Source organism: Lepidochelys kempii, chromosome 6, assembly GCF_965140285.1.
Source record: "Lepidochelys kempii isolate rLepKem1 chromosome 6, rLepKem1.hap1, whole genome shotgun sequence".
NCBI lineage: Eukaryota > Metazoa > Chordata > Testudines > Cheloniidae > Lepidochelys > Lepidochelys kempii.
The window spans coordinates 126374819-126391128 of NC_136385.1; the positions used below are offsets into that span (position 1 = coordinate 126374819).

The 16310-nt window shown below is 44.1% G+C and overlaps 1 protein-coding gene across 6 annotated transcripts in view; it reads left to right on the forward strand.

Annotated features, from left to right (window-relative positions):
• The first annotated feature begins 330 nt into the window (after positions 1-330).
• Positions 331-16310, forward strand: part of FERMT2 (FERM domain containing kindlin 2) — a 100585-nt gene continuing 84605 nt past the window's right edge. For 2 of the 6 annotated variants that reach the window (XM_073350108.1, XM_073350109.1), the window contains exons 1-2: positions 333-531; positions 2679-2847. In XM_073350108.1, the coding sequence (XP_073206209.1) occupies positions 2691-2847 (157 nt within the window). In that variant the 5' untranslated portion in view covers positions 333-531; positions 2679-2690. Of the gene's footprint in view, positions 532-1922; positions 2095-2678; positions 2848-16310 lie in introns of those variants that run through there. The other 4 variants (XM_073350112.2, XM_073350106.2, XM_073350110.1 and 1 more) reach the window with 4 other exon arrangements.

Consider the following 16310-nt stretch of genomic DNA (forward strand, 5'->3'; position numbering starts at 1 on the left):
ACCCCTTTCCCCTATGCCCCCTCTCCCCCTCCCTGCCTCAACACCCCCATGGCCCCCACTCCTTTCCCCCTCTCGCCCCCTCACTGTCCCCACGGCCTCCATGACCCCCACCCCCTTTGCCCCCCTCCCTGCCCCAACGCCCCCACGGCCCCCATGCCCCCCACCTCCTTCCCCTATGCCCCCTTTCCCCCTCCCTGCCTCAACACCCCCATGACCCCCCCAGCCCCCGTGACCCCCACAGCGCGGCCCCCCGCGGGCGGGCGGGCCGGGGGTCCCGGGCCGGCCCCTCCTGCAGGCCCGGATGTTGGCTCCGTGCCGCGCGCTCAGTCCTTCGCTTCCATAAAAGGGCAGCGGCTCCTCGGGATTGGGCTGGAGCCGCCGCCCCCCGCCCGCAGCGGCCCCTAGGCAGCGGCTCTGGGGGGCAGGGGACGCGGTCGGGCGGCGCGGGGAGGAGGCGGAGGGACAGTCCCGAGAAGCTCCTGCGGGACCGGGCGGCCCGGGCCGAGCCGGGCTCCAGGCGCTGAGGCGGAGGTGAGCCGCGGCCTTTGGAGCCGAGGGGGGGTGGAACCCAGCCGCAGCCCGGCCCCATTGGTGGCGGCTGGGGTGGTTCTGAGGGGGGGGTGTGGCAGTGAGGGGGGGCCCCATTGGAGGTAGCGGGGGGGTGTTTGTGGGGGCCCCCATTGGAGGCAGCGGGGGGGGTGTGGCAGTGAGGGGGGCCCCATTGGAGGTAGCGGGGGGGTGTTTGTGGGGGGCCCCCATTGGAGGCAGCGGGGGGGGTGTGGCAGTGAGGGGGGCCCCATTGGAGGCAGCCGGGATGTGTGTGTGGCAGTGAGGGGGGGCCCCCATTGGAGGTAGCTGAGGGGTGTTTGTGGGGGGCCCCCACTGGAGGCAGCCGGTGTGTGTGGCAGTGAGGGGGGGCCCCCATTGGAGGTAGCTGGGGGGTGTTTGTGGGGGGCCCCCACTGGAGGCAGCCGGTGTGTGTGTGTGTGTGTGTGGCAGTGAGGGGGGCCCCCATTGGAGGTAGCTGGGGGGTGTTTGTGGGGGGCCCCCATTGGAGGCAGCCGGGATGTGTGTGTGTGTGTGTGTGTGGCAGTGAGGGGGGGCCCCACTGGAGGCAGCCGGGATGTGTGTGTGTGTGTGTGTGTGGCAGTGAGGGGGGGGCCCATTGGAGGCAGCCGGGATGTGTGTGTGTGTGTGTGGCAGTGAGGGGGGGGCCCATTGGAGGCAGCCGGGATGTGTGTGTGTGTGTGTGTGTGGCAGTGAGGGGGGGGCCCATTGGAGGCAGCCGGGATGTGTGTGTGTGTGTGTGTGTGGCAGTGAGGGGGGGGCCCATTGGAGGCAGCCGGGATGTGTGTGTGTGTGTGTGTGTGTGGCAGTGAGGGGGGGGCCCATTGGAGGCAGCCGGGATGTGTGTGTGTGTGTGTGTGTGGCAGTGAGGGGGGGGCCCATTGGAGGCAGCCGGGATGTGTGTGTGTGTGTGGCAGTGAGGGGGGGGCCCATTGGAGGCAGCCGGGATGTGTGTGTGTGTGTGGCAGTGAGGGGGGGGCCCATTGGAGGCAGCCGGGATGTGTGTGTGTGTGTGGCAGTGAGGGGGGGGCCCATTGGAGGCAGCCGGGATATGTGTGTGTGTGTGTGGCAGTGAGGGGGGGGGCCCATTGGAGGCAGCCGGGATGTGTGTGTGTGTGTGTGGCAGTGAGGGGGGGGCCCATTGGAGGCAGCCGGGATGTGTGTGTGTGGCAGTGAGGGGGGGCCCCATTGGAGGCAGCCGGGATGTGTGTGTGTGTGTGGCAGTGAGGGGGGGCCCCATTGGAGGCAGGGGGGGGTGTGGCAGTGAGGGGGGGCCCCATTGGAGGCAGCCGGGGTGTGTGTGTGGTGCTGAAGGGGGGCATACACACATACCCATGGGAGCCCCAGGGCTTCACCATTTCCCTGCCCCCATTATGCAGTGCAGGAGGATTTGGGAATCTAACCCAGTGTCCTGCCTGTGGATCGGGCAGATACGCAGGCAGGCAGGCACATCCCTGCTGCTGCATCAGCTGTTACTGGCGTTTGCTGCCTTAAACAAAGCGCTTTCTAGCAGCTCGTCCAAAGAGGGTGAGTAGTAGGAATAAGTAGCAAATGGGGGAAATCCAAGCAAGGGGTTAACAAGTGTTTGCAGGTCACAAATGGGGGGCAAAGCACAATGGAGCTGCCAGAGGCTTGGGAGTATTAAGGAAGACCTAGGAAAATGCTAGTGACTCCTATGATGCAGATGTAAATCTGCTCGAACCGTTTTCTTATGCAGTGTAGGTCAGATAATCCTGCTTCTTGCTCTCATAGGCTTGCATTTTTGTTTCTGTATTTGTGTAGTTGGCAGTTATGCACTTGGTGGCAGTCAAACAAAATGTTCTTTCTACACCCCTGTCCATTGCATAACTCAGATTTTTGTAAAGGGAGCCCTGTTGTGAGCTGTGATGCTTCTTTGCAATCCTGGGTGGGGAGCTCCAGTACCCTGGGCATGTACCCCTTTGCACAGATTTTTTTTTTCTCGTTTGCTTTGTAATTTATTGTGATGAGTTTGAATGATATTTTTCCATTAGGGAACTCTTACTTTCTAGATCGTGTGGGAGGGAAGAGACCCATCCCCCTGAGCAAGCCCTTCTGTTGGCTAATGAATGCCATTTCCTTTACTCTCACAGGAAGAAAGAACGATGGCTTTGGACGGTATAAGGATGCCAGATGGCTGCTATGCAGATGGGACGTGGGAGTTAAATGTCCATGTGACTGACCTGAACAGAGATGTTACCCTGAGAGTCACAGGGGAGGTGCACATTGGAGGGGTAATGCTGAAGTTGGTGGAAAAACTCGGTAAGTTGTAATTTGGGGAAAAGGTGTGGCTCTCCGTGTAGCTGAATGGTTCTTCTCCATGCATGGAGGGGTTTACACATCTGTGTCACTTATGGAACAGATTCCATTTTTTGTAAATCTGGTTTCCAAAGCTCAGGTTTTTTTAAATGAGAAATCTGTTGTACCTCAAGTGTTGTCCATAATTAAAATGGCCCAAATTGTTTTTGTTCCGAATGCATAGTATTTACACGTACGAGTGAACATTAAACGGTCATTTACAAGTGGACCATGTTGGTGTATTTTAAAATCTCAATATTGAAATTAATTTTTGTATCCCTTAACTCTGCTAAATATCTCAAAATAACTTAATGTGCCCCTGATCAGCTGCTTGATCTCTCCGCCTTAATCTGCTAGCAAATTTTTTGATGCATAGCATTGGGGGAAGCTTGTTGTAGATGTGTGTGGATTCCTTTGCTTTATATGCTTAACACGCTCCAAGAGGTGGATTTAATTTTGTAACTTAAGGGTGCTTAATACATTGTGAAATGCATTTGAAGTATTGGAGATCAAATCTTCAGTAGAACCTCAAAGTTATGAACTGACCAATCAAACCACACACCTCATTTGGAACTGAATCTATGCAATCAGGCAGCAGCAGAGATGGGGGGTGGGGGAGGCAAATACATTTAACTCAATACTGTATTGTAAGCTTAAAAAAAGATTTGATATGGTAAGGCAACTGTTTCTGTGCTTGTTTCATTTAAATTAAGATGGTTAAAAGCAGTGTTTTTATTTTGTGTAGTAAAGTTTCAAAGCTGTATTAAGTCAATGTTTAGTTGTAAACTTTTGGAAGAATCATAATGTTTTGGTCAGTGTTATGAACAGCCTTCAGTCCCAGGGTGTTTAACTCTGAAGTTCTGCTGTAGGTGGAAGTCCATTCATATTGCAACTAGAAAGTTCACTTGGTCCCATATTTTGTTATAAATCCATAGTACTTTGTAAGGTATTAATATTACTTGCTTTGAGTGGAGACGGAGGTCTGTTGTATACATGTGGTTTGTTTAGGCAGGTAAATGGTTTCTAATTATGAAACCCTATGGTAAAAGGTAGACGAGAACATTCTGTGGCTGGGCCGGCAAACCTTTAATGAGAATTTTGTAGGAATGTGTTTGTGAGACAAGGTGGGTGCAGTAATATCTTTTATTGGACCAACTTCTGTTGGTGAAAGATACAAGCTTTCTGTTGTATGCAATTATTAAGCTTATTAAAGTGTTCGTTCGTTTCTGCCTGCCGGTATTTTGAAGGGGTGGGGCAGCATTTGACTAGTTTTGACTGTTCCGGAGGGTTCCAACTACAAATGGCTTGAGTAGTAGTACATTAACTTCTAGGAAATTTTTGTAGACTGTTTCCTGGTGTTACAACGAACACTGATCCAATTTTTTTGAATTAAACCATATCCTGCAGCTTTTTCAGTTCTTATTCATGTTAAAGTCCGCAATTAATACAACTGCCTGTAATGCTGACCAGTGTTGTCTTGTTTCCTGGAACGCCCCATCTGTCTCTGTCTGTATCCATTTATTGAATTTTGTCTTCTACTTAGATTGTCAGCTTTTTGGGGCAGGGACTGTCTTTTTCTTCTGTTTGTACAGCTCCTAGCACGGGGTTGAGCAAACTACGGCCCAGAGGCCGCATCTGGCACTCCAGGCATTTTAATCTGGATCTTGAGCTCCTGCCAGGGAGCGTGCTCTGAAGCTTGCCCCACTCCGGCACTTGCCCTGCTTTGGCACTCCAACTGAGGAGCGGGGTCAGGGGTTTGCCCCACTCCGTACAGCTCCCAAAAGCAGCGGCATGTCCCCTCTCTGGCTTCTCCATGTAGGGGCAGCTAGGGGGCTCTGCACACTGCCCCCGCAGCTCCCATTAGCTGGGAACTGCAGCCAATGGGAGCTGCAGGGGCAGTGCCTGTGGACAGGGCAGGATGCAGAGCTGCCTGGCAGCACCTCCATGTAGGAGCTGGAGGGGAGACACCACAGCTGTTTCTGGGAGCTGCTTGAGGTAAGAGCCACCTGGAGACTGACCCCCAACCCCCTGCCCCAGCTCTGATCTCTTTTCCCCACCCTCCAAACCCCTCGGTCCCAGCCCAGACCACTCTTCTGCACCCTCATTTCCAGAGCCTGCACCCCCAGCTGGAACCTTCCCACACCCCAACCCCCAATTTTGTGAGCATTCATGACCCGCTATACAATTTTCATACCCAGATGTGGCCCTCAGACCAAAAAGTTTGCACACCCATGTCCTAGCACAAGGGATTCCTGGTCCATGACTCCTAGGCTGATAATACAAATTAGGAATAAGGGTTGCAGTAGTCCATTCAGTTCAGTAAAACAGCTTAAATGAATAAAGGTTTCAATTAGGACCAAATCCTCCAGGATCAAATGGAGACTAATATAGAGGGTAGCATCACAACATCCAAATAACCTTCAATTTCACACCTGGACAAAGGGCCCATTTGTGTGGGATACACTAAAAGGAAAATCTGAACCAAGAGGCATAGAATGGCTGGTTGTATTTCAAAGAAGAAATGAGCTTTTGTATATTGGGTGAATGCCATTTTACAATATACTGTCTGTGAAACTAAATTTTTTTAATGTTAAACTTTCTGCCTCAGTAAGAATCTCTGAAGTCTAATAGTCAAAATGAAGAGCCAAATACATATTCTGAAACTCTCATCAGTGGTCAGCTATTTTTTCCTTAACAATATGGTAGAGGCAGATTCATATAATCGCTCAAATAAAATATTAATATGAATTGCCTGGCACATGGCTATGGCGGTCTAATTATCTGAGCTGACTCTTTTGGCTATGCCTACAAGTCATACTTAAACATAGATCTTCATTGTGTGTTTTTTAAGCCATCCTGCACAATACTAAGATTTTCATATTGGTATATTAATGATTTGAAGTTGAAGGAAGGAAAAGGCAGATATAAATATACTTGCTTCAAAAGGAAGCAAGTGTTTGCATGAAGCATTCTTGTTCTTGAGGTAGCTTTGGCTCTGTAGAAAGTTTCAATCAGCTATTTTTGTGCCCCAGCTACAAAGGGATCTACTGAAGGTGACTGCAGCTGTTTTTAGGACTCAAAAAGTCAATTAGCTTCTAGAAAACCACTGACTATCATGTAATGAATAAATAATGTTTCCCTCTATCTTTATATTGCATTGATTAGAATTGGTATCAACTTACAAGAGAGATTAGAAAGCTGTTTAAATACAATAGAATGGTTTAAAGCCCCCTATTCAGGAAAGCCAAATTGACTTCAGTGGGGCTATTCATGCTTAAAATTCAGCACATACTTAAGTGCTTGGCTAAATTGGGATCTAAAATCAGTAACCTCACTGGTTAAGTGATTCAGAACATGCATAGCTCAAGCAATGAGTTGTCTTGTGTAAACTGCATTTTATTCAGAACCACTCCTTTTTCCCCCCCACCCCTTCTACATTGTATTACAGTTTGGATGAGGGGGCGGGGGTGGAAACTGCCACCTTTCTGACCCCAGAGAAAGGTACGCCTTTCATATCTGAACATGGGCTTGTTTCTCGAGGGTGCACATACACGAATCTGAATAATTCTTCTCCAACTCCGATGGTCACACCCTTCAGTTTTATACAGTGTCTTCTTTGTTGTTGTTTAGCCGAGCTATATGTTTAGCTCCTTTAATCTTTCTGCAAGTCAGTTCTTCTAGCCCACTAACTCTTTTTTGCACTCCCTCCAATTTGTCAGTATCTTCCTAGCCATGATGTGCACAGAACTGGCTTTGACATTCCTGGTACAGTCACAGCAGGGAGTTACAGAAAAGGCACTAGTGCCTTTCTGCTCTATGACATCATTGCTTCTCTGTGTAGCAACTTCTCTCCCCCCCCCCCCATTGTGTTGGCTTCCCCAATCCCCCTTGCTTATAGCAAGTCTATGCTAGCCTGTCCACTATCGGCCCTTGGTTTCTTTCAGTATTGTTTTTCCTAATGCCTCCCTTCCAATGATTTATCTGTATCTTGGATTATTCCCCCCCCCCCGATGTATTAGTTTACATCTTTCCAAGTTGAAATTCTCATCATATTATGCCCATATTTTTAACCTCTGCCAGTACTATTTTTGTTTATCTATTATCTTCAGTGATCAGAACATCCAAATGTTAGTAACATGCTTTGAAGTCCTTCTTCCAGATTGGTAATGGAGATCTTAAAGGGACTTCCTCTGCTTTAAAAAATCACATTCTGTATGAATATTTTTGAGGCTTCTGTTATGAGTAATGTCTAAAATTACTATATACTCTTATATGTTTTCCAGAGTCTTTTGGCTTTGTGTATTTGACAAGGCTTTTGTCTAGTCGGTTAGCTGGGAGAAACTGGGTCCCTAATCCTGCAGTTGGACATGCAAGTGGATTCTGATGCTCATCCAGACTTCTCCTGAAGTTAAGGAGGCTCAGTAGGGGTGTAAGGGCACACCCATCCTATTGATCCAGGTAGAGGTTGGGAGCCTAACTGAAAAGACTTGCCTAAACATCAGCAATGGAGCAGAACTAAGCATATTGTCCTCTTTGAGGAGCAAGGTAGGGGAGGAAAGCTTCTCTTCTGTTCTGCTCAGCAGCTTGGGGAGGAAGGTTGCAGAGGCTCCATATTTATATCTGACCACAACTAGTGGGTGCTTGAGAAGTCTTCGAGGAGTGTGGCTGAGAGCAAGGTCTGTGCAGAGTTCCTTGATGAGAAAGAAAACTTGTTTGTAGTATCTGGGAGATCTGTATGTGTACTTGGATTTTCACCAGGGTTCTGTCTTGTGTGTGGAGTAGGGAGGATTCTCCTCTTTTTTCTTAGCTGAAAACCTGTAGGTCTGAGTGGCTTGTGTAAATTCATTCCTTGCAAGTACTGGGTGACTGTTTTCAAATTTGAAAAGCTCACTGGGAGTATGCACAAAATAAAAGCTGGTTTCAGAGTAGCAGCCGTGTTAGTCTGTATCCGCAAAAAGCAAAGGAGGACTTGTGGCACCTTAGAGACTAACAAATTTATTTGAGCATAAGCTTTCATGAGCTACAGCTCACTTCATCGGATGCATGAAAATAAAAGCTAGTCGTCTTGTTCCAGGCAACGATTTAAAAAAAAATCCAAGCAGCAGATGAAGACCCTGGTTACCCAAATGAATTACAACAATCAGTTTGCTTACCTGCTATTGGTGGCCCCCACTTGGGTTCAGTCATTTATGTAGTGTGAAACATGCCATGTTTTTGGCAAAGTCTTCTCTGCAAAATAAAATGGAAATACTGACACTTTAAGAGTACCAGCATTTAGTGCATAGTCCAGACTATAATATGCTTCTAACCAGCTTTATAAATACTGTGTGAAAGCATAAATTGTAGTATAGTAAATGTGTCCATTAATCTAATCTTATTGTGACACATTATGCATGAAAATGCAACTGTTGATTCAGCATATGGTCCTGGGTTTTATTAATTAAAGAATAGTTTATACTAAGTTGAGCCCTTGCCACAAATGACTGTGAAATCCAATTTTAGGCCTGGCTGTGCTTTTTTAAATAGGTTTGGATCCATCCTGTTTACAAAACATCAGTTTGGTAAACCCCTAGAATACTAAAAAAACACAACCTTGAATGTCTGAAAAAGCTGTTTCCTGTTGGGAAGCAACCCTGCTCATCGCTTCTCTCAGTGCTATAAACATTGCATACTGATTCTTCAGTTTAACTAGAACCATGATCTCTTTGTGGAGGATGGGACTTGCTGTCAAAATGGCAGGAAACTCATGCTGGCCACTTGTTCAGTGGCTTTTGAGAATCTTGCAGTACTTAGCTTTCTGCATATAGTTACTCTTAGTGTCCATGAGAGCAAAAGGGGGGAAGTGAACAAAGATTTGAGACCACTTAATGATGCTCTTAAAATACTTGCAAATTAAAACTTGCCCAACTGCAAATGCATGCAAGAATCTTTCAGGGATGGCTCAAAATGAGAAGTATAAATGATGTGTCCGACAAAAACAGGAAGTGGGCAAGACATGTTTGGCAGGTGATTGACTTAAGACGGATTTATAAACTATACTTACAGAACTGTGCAATGAAGAGTTGTTGGGTGCCTACTCTTTTTTTTTTTTTTAAAGTCATGACCGTGAGTCTGTGTGGATGTACGTACATACATGTTAGAACCTGAGGGTCTGTGTTTTGGGGTGGGAATGCATTAACGGTACTTAATAAAAACAGGTGGCTTTTGTTTGTGGTTTTTTGTTTTTAAAAAATAGGATGTGGGCTAAAGAGAACTGTCTTCAGAATTTTGGTTCTTTTTTGGGTTGAAAGTAAAAGGTCTAAATTTGAAATCCTCAAAGTATTTCTCACAGGCAGACACATGTGGTAAGAGGATAATCCTTGGGGTGTATATGTGCTGAGGGGATGCCTAGTAGTCCTGTCTGAGTCTTTATGTATGTCATAGTACCTCAGAGTCTGTATGGACCTCTTGGGTCTGTAACTGCCAATGTAAAGTTGAGTACCATGCTGTTGACTGTGTAGTGGCTGTCATTTTGGGCAGGGGAAAAGATAAGGTCGTCATGGCTCTGATTCACAAAAAGCAGAGGTCTTAGGTTTGTAGGTGTATGGGGCACTCTCTTTTAAACCCAGTGTTCTACCTTGGCAAAATTTTGCCCTGTCTCTTCTCTAGATGAGTTGTCAGTCACTGGAGAGGTTGTTGCTCTTCACTGGTGCAAGGCTGTTTCCAAAATGACTGGTGGTTAAATGTAAAACATTCTGTCGGCATAACTGGTACTTTTTGGGTGCTAAAACTTTGAAATGTGTTCCCAATTCATGAAATCAATGAAAAATAGAGCAGAGTCGGTTCTTTGGAGATAGAACTCTGTTCTTTTTGCATATTGCATTGCCAGTACAGCTAAAAACTTACCTCTTTAGGAAGATCAATTGTGCAATTCAAAGCATTAGTGTACTTGGAGTCATGTTCATTTTTGTCTTAATGGAGCACTTAAAGGGTTATGAATAAAACAGCAAGAAAGCGCAACATTATTGATTTACCAATTTTGTATTTGAGGTTTTACAGTACTGGATAAGTGCTTGCAAATATTAAGACTGTTAATTCAGAAGATTGTCTTCAACTTGTAATAAATCCTCTTTAAACAATTATTTAAGATTAAATAGTACTAAAAATTTCTATTGCGTGGGTTACAGAATACAACCACAAGCTATTGTCTTTATTTTCCATATATGTAGCTTTTTATTTGAATTTCTATAAAATGACTTAAGTGAAAGCTAGCTGAGTGATCAAGTGTACTTTCCCATAATACAAGAGCAGTGGGGCACTCAAAATCTAAGAGGCAACAAACATAATGATGGCTATAAAGGAAAATACGTTGTGTAATTAAACTGCGGTACTCTACCCTGGCGGAATGAGCCAAAGCATTTCTTTCAATAAAGATTAGCTGTCTTGAGGAGTAAGAGCATTTTTATTTTATTTTTTTTTAAACTTGGGACAAGTGGTGTTTTGGTTTGGTTTTTTGTTTTTGGTTACAAGAGCTGACAACACATTACTTCTGGTCATAAGCTGATCATCAGCATAGTTTTTTAAAGCAGTTTCCTTCTGACCTAACAGTTTAGTCAGTTCTTAAGACTGATATTTTTCAGAGTAACAGCCGTGTTAGTCTGTATTCGCAAAAAGAAAAGGAGTACTTGTGGCACCTTAGAGACTAACCAATTTATTTGAGCATGAGCTTTCGTGAGCTACAGTTTCCACGACATGCATCCGATGAAGTGAGCTGTAGCTCACGAAAGCTCATGCTCAAATAAATTGGTTAGTCTCTAAGGTGCCACAAGTACTCCTTTTCTTTTTAAGACTGATATTGGGTACCTAAACATACTGTAGATATAAAGAAAAGTGCTGTGTATGAGCCTTGTAGATATAGTTGCAAAGAACTGCTAATGTTCTATTTGAGGCATAGTAGTAAGTTACCTCTGTATAATGTGATAAATGGCTCAACGTGCTAAAATTCCATAAATTTCCTTCCTAAACAGGAAATGACTTGTGCAGTTTGGCATGCTCACTCTTCAAGCCGTATTTGATGCTAAACACAACTCTAGCTCTTGAATCTGTCTTGAGAAAAAAGCATTCCTGAAAGATTCAGTACTTGTAGTGATTTGGATTTTCCTATGTATTTTCATCTCAATTAGGTCACTTTTTCAATAACAGTGGTTAAAATGGTCTGTCAAGATGTAGGTTAATGACCACAAAGGACACCTACCAAAGGCTAGGAATGGGGTTTGCCTTGCTATGGAGGGCAAAATTAGTCATCTTTCAAAAACTGCACATTTTGAGGGCAATGATATCTTCTCAAATTCTTTAAACTGTCAGGTAGCACTTAAGCCAACAGTTTTTGCTTTCAGGCAAGAAAAAAAATCACTATTTCCAGATAGTAATGGCCTTAATATAACATAAATTTGAATATTGCCAACTAATTGTCTTTGCTTCTGATCCATGTTGAAGCTCTCCCTTGAATTAAGCACTTCAGTTTATAGTATAAACAAAGCAGGCTTTATTTTTATAATCACTAGAAGTGTGAGATGAGAAAATGGAAGTATACCTTTAATGTAACCAGTTAATCATACATGCTTCAAATGGATCCATGTGGGCAGGCCCCTTTTCCCACACAGAGCCCTTTTGATGACTTCAGTGGACAGCCTTGCAGGCACAATGATTTGCACAGTCTGGGTTAAAGTAACGTAGCCTTTCTTACCACAAGGGGAAATGTTCTGCTAAGTCCCCAAACATCTGAGAAACTGAACACTTTTTTTTTTTAAGAATAACTTTTTGCTTCACAAAGCTATAATAGCTTTGCCAAAATTTCAATTGACTTCACCAGTATATTGCAGATGTCTATATACAGCCTTTAATTACCTAAACCCAAACCTGTGTTTATCAATCTGCCCACCCCCAACCAAGTGGAGCCAAACTGGCTAAAAGAAGTGCCTCTGAGTTTGGATAACAACCCCTCCTCCCTGTACCACCTGCAGATGTGGGAGGAGAATTCCCACAGATCTCAGTTGTCTGCTTGCATTTGGTTCATTTTATTGTTAGATAGCATTTGATATCTTGCTATTTAACTTCAAATTAACTGCTTGCTTGAAACAATCAGGTCTTGTGGTTTTCCCTGCAACATAAAGACTTGGAGGGTTAGAAAGAAAATTGGGACCTGGTTGGTTTAAATAGGTTGCTACAGTCTCTCACGAATACCAAAGCACTAGTTTGTTATACCACAGACAGGAAATTGTTGGGTTACAGTTTAGACCCAACCCAAATCAGTAGTTTCCTCTTAAGACTTTCAGGTTTCTGTTTTACGTAATGTGTTAAGAGAGTCTGACTTATTTTAGAAATAGTTTTTAAAAACCCTCATTAAAGCAATCCATGTTCATATACTTCCCTTTTTTCCCCCTAGTCAGTGGCACATCTAGCCTTTGCATTTTCTAGCTTTCTAGTTTACTAAAGCACAAATTTCTATCAAACCTGCAAAAATACTGTTTTTTTACAGGAATACTGTCATGACTACTATTTAAAAAGGTATCAGTTAGTGTTACACAAATTTCCCGTATTTAGCAGTATTTCATACCTTTCTCTGTGTTTAGAAATATATATCCAAAAATATTTAGTTAGTGTGACCATATATCTAGGAACAAATGTATTTGTATGTGGCTGGAATTTGTTTGGAAATTATTGAAGTATAGCTATATCTGTGTTGTGGCATAATCTGATAGATTAATAAGGATTTATATTTAATCACTTTTTAGATGTGTATTGATATGGCTTGTGCAGGACAGCTATTTTGCTGATGCTTCATCATATAAGATATCCTGCTGGAAAGTAAATTGAAATGCACATCCACTGATAGAGGGAGGAAAAACTAACACTAGACTGCAACTTCCCTTTCCACACCCATGTAAAATCTGTTTCTCCTTCAGTCAACTGAGATGCAGACTGAGACAAAAAGTTCACGTCTGGACTCTTTATCCATCCCTGGTTGATTTTTAACATTGTGACTTGTTCTCTCATGGGGGGGCGGGGAAAAAGAGGACTTGAATTCTCCTAGGAGTTGGGTGGGAGGATGTTTTATACTAACGCTGTTCTGTACACTTCCCATTACAACTTCATTGGTAGCAAAGGTTTTGAGCACCAGTGTAGACAGGCTTCTAGTGTGTTAACTAAAGCTGGTTGGGATTTGTTTACTAAATGTTTCTTTTTATTAGAAAATGCTGATTTACTTGAACTGAAACTGTCCTTGGGAAAAATTTGGTTTTGATTCATTTCTTGGGGGTTTTTTTAAGTGTGGGAGGTGTTTTTTTTTTTTTTTCCAAAGTTGTTGAAACACATATGTCCTGCTTCAACACATCTAAATGAAAGTTAAGGGGTTGTTTGGTTCAAAATGACTTTGCATTTTAAAATTTTGTTAATTTATAGTTAAGGAGAAAAAAGTGTCAGTTGACTCAATCTGAAATTTCTTTTAGTATGTGAAAATTTCCAAGATTTTTGACTTTTTTCATGGGACAAAAGAAGTCTCAATCTTAAATTCTTGTGCACTGAGAGAACCATTTCCCACCAGATCTAGTTTTCACCATCACGTTGTCAAGACCTGCTCTGACACTATGGCGAAGAGGCTGGTAGCAGCCTGTCCACAGTAGCACTCTGACTGTTGCTACTTTTTTAGTGAGTGCTAGGAATTGCAGGCAACTTGAAGAAAACTTGCTAGTGTCAGTGTAGACAGCAAGATTGACATTCTCCTATTCACAGAACAGTAACAGCCTGGGCAGTAGCATTGCAGTCTTTCATGTGCTACACTGTCTTGCAGAAGCAGTTGTGGTGGTGTAAGTGTGAGATCGCTTGTTCTCCACAGCCATTCAGTCCTGTTACAAACTCCACCCAGTTCTTGGAAACTTTATAGACCAAAAATCAATCTAATATAAACTATTTAATAAATATTAAACTGTACTAAATGTTTCTCGGTCACCATGTGTGCATTTTTTGGGAAGTCTTAATTGCTTAAATTTAAGTGAAATTTGAAAGGTCATAATCTTACTGAACTCCGCTATTGCTGATGTTACATAGAGCCTGACTTAAAATAACCTCCAACTTCAAAGTCTGGGCTGGACTATCACTCCTGCATTGGCACAATATAAAGGCACGTTAAAGGACAAGTTTGTACTGTAGACTTGACAACAAGTAACACAAAGAACTTCGTGCTGTGCTAGACTTGTGGGCTTGACAAAGACCCAGAGGAGGGGTGGTAGTGCAAACATGGCTTTGCACCATGTTTGTGGCTCCAGATTTCTGAGCCAGCCAGGAACCACCCAAGCTCAAGACCGTTCTAACTTATGCTTAGCTACCTGCAGCCCCAAGGGACTATTCCCGTAGCCAAGAATAGCTATAGCTGAGAAATGGTCTAGCCACACCTCCTTTCCCATGTCATGCCCCCACTGAGTTACCATGCCCACCTGAAGACAGCAGCTAAAGTTAAGATGCACAACAATCTTCTTAGCAAACTGGCAGGCTTCTCATGGGATGCTCGTGCTCCAACTTCGCAGATGTCCGCTCTTGCCACCTCATATTTGGTGATGGAGTATTGCACACCAGTTTGGAATCAGTCATCACACACCAAACTGGTGAATACACAGTTACATGCTGCCATGCGTATCCTCTCCGGCACCCTGTGTCTGACTCCACTCTCATGGCTTCCAATTCGGAGCAATATTGCTCCTCCTCATATCAGACGAGAGGTTGCCACTGGCAAGTTACTGGAGAAAACACGCCAACTCAAGCCTGCTGCTGCACAATGGCAGAAACGTGCCAGCAGCAGCCGGCCGCTTCCGGGAGCGACGTGGGGCCACAGCAGGCAGGCACGCAGCCTGCCTGAGCACCCTGCTGTGCTTTGGGACTTTAGCAGCCCAGAGACTGCGAGGGTCAGCCCAAGAGCCTCGCGGGCCGAACAGAAATGTTAGACTGGCTGCATCCAGCCCACAGGCCATATTTTTCTCACCCCTGAGCAAGAAAGATCTCAGAATCTTGACATTTTAAGTAGTCACAAGTAGAGTTAAGTGCTTTTATTACAGAACTGTGTACAGTGTGGACTTTTTTAAAATCAAGATTTACTTTTTTTAATCTGCAGTGGAAAAGATGTTTCCAAAGACAACTTAGAACACACGATATGAGAAATATATTGTAAGTGTTGGCAATCAACCTAAATGCCAGGCTGAGCTATTAAGGGCTAGTCTACAATTGAAATGCTACAATGGCACAGTGGGGTTCTCCCATTGGCATAGTTAATCCCCTGGGAAGACTTCATCTGTCAGCCTAGTGCTGTTTACTCCAGGGGTAGATGAGTTTAACTATGTCACTGGAGGGAGGAAGAGGAGAGATGGATTTTTCACATCCCAGGGCTATGTAGCTGAGTCAACTTAACTTTTGAGTGTAGACCTGGCCACAGTTCCAAGGAAATGTGAAGAATGGGGAAGGCAAACGCTGCATTTGGAAGACTCAAAAACATCTCCCTCAAGATAAAACTGAATGTTTACAAAGCAATTGTTATCGTCATCACAACATATAGCAGTGAGACATGGCAACTTACCAAGAAAGGTACACACAAGCTGGATGCATTTAATCACAAATGTCTGAGAAGAATATTGGGAATAACCTAGAGAGATAGGAAGATAAATGAAGTCAGAAAAATTACTGGACAAGGTACCCTCTCTCACAAATCTACAAATGAAGGCATCAGTGGCTGGGACATGTACAGAGAATGGAAAAGAACCCTTGAATGGAAACCAGAAAATGCAAGAGGAAAGAGAGGAAGACCACGAATAACATGGAAACCAACAGTTCTGAACAACATCAAGCACCCCAACATGAAATGGGAAGATTTGGAGCGAAGGTCAGTTGACAGGCAAGGATTGCAAATGTGGGTAGCCCAATGTGCAGCAAAGCATGGGATGGACTAAGGTCTGGTTGCAGTAGTAGTGTACTCTCTAGAATAATTCCACTGCTCAAGGAATAAGGTGCTCTACACCCTGAGTAAGCATGTTATCTTGCCCTTAACTCACTCAAGTAGTACCAATGGGACTACCCAAGGAGTATTACAGTTTGGCCCTATTAGGCTAAATAATAGTGATTCCTCTCTGGTAACATGTGATTGCCTTAGTCAAGCAGTGACTTTTACTAAACTACATGGGTCAGAGAATTGTGAGAATTTGACTTTTTTTTTTTTTTTTAATTTCTGATTGGACATTTAACTTTACTCTCTATGAAAGCAACATTGTTAGATTTGAAATCAAAAATTCTCAGTAGCTTGTTTTAAGTATTTGAGGTGTGTGGTATTTTTTGTTTTGGGTTTAATTGCTAATACAACTTATGACACTAAAACTTTTCTTGTGGCAGTTCAGGTCTCTTGGCTAGTT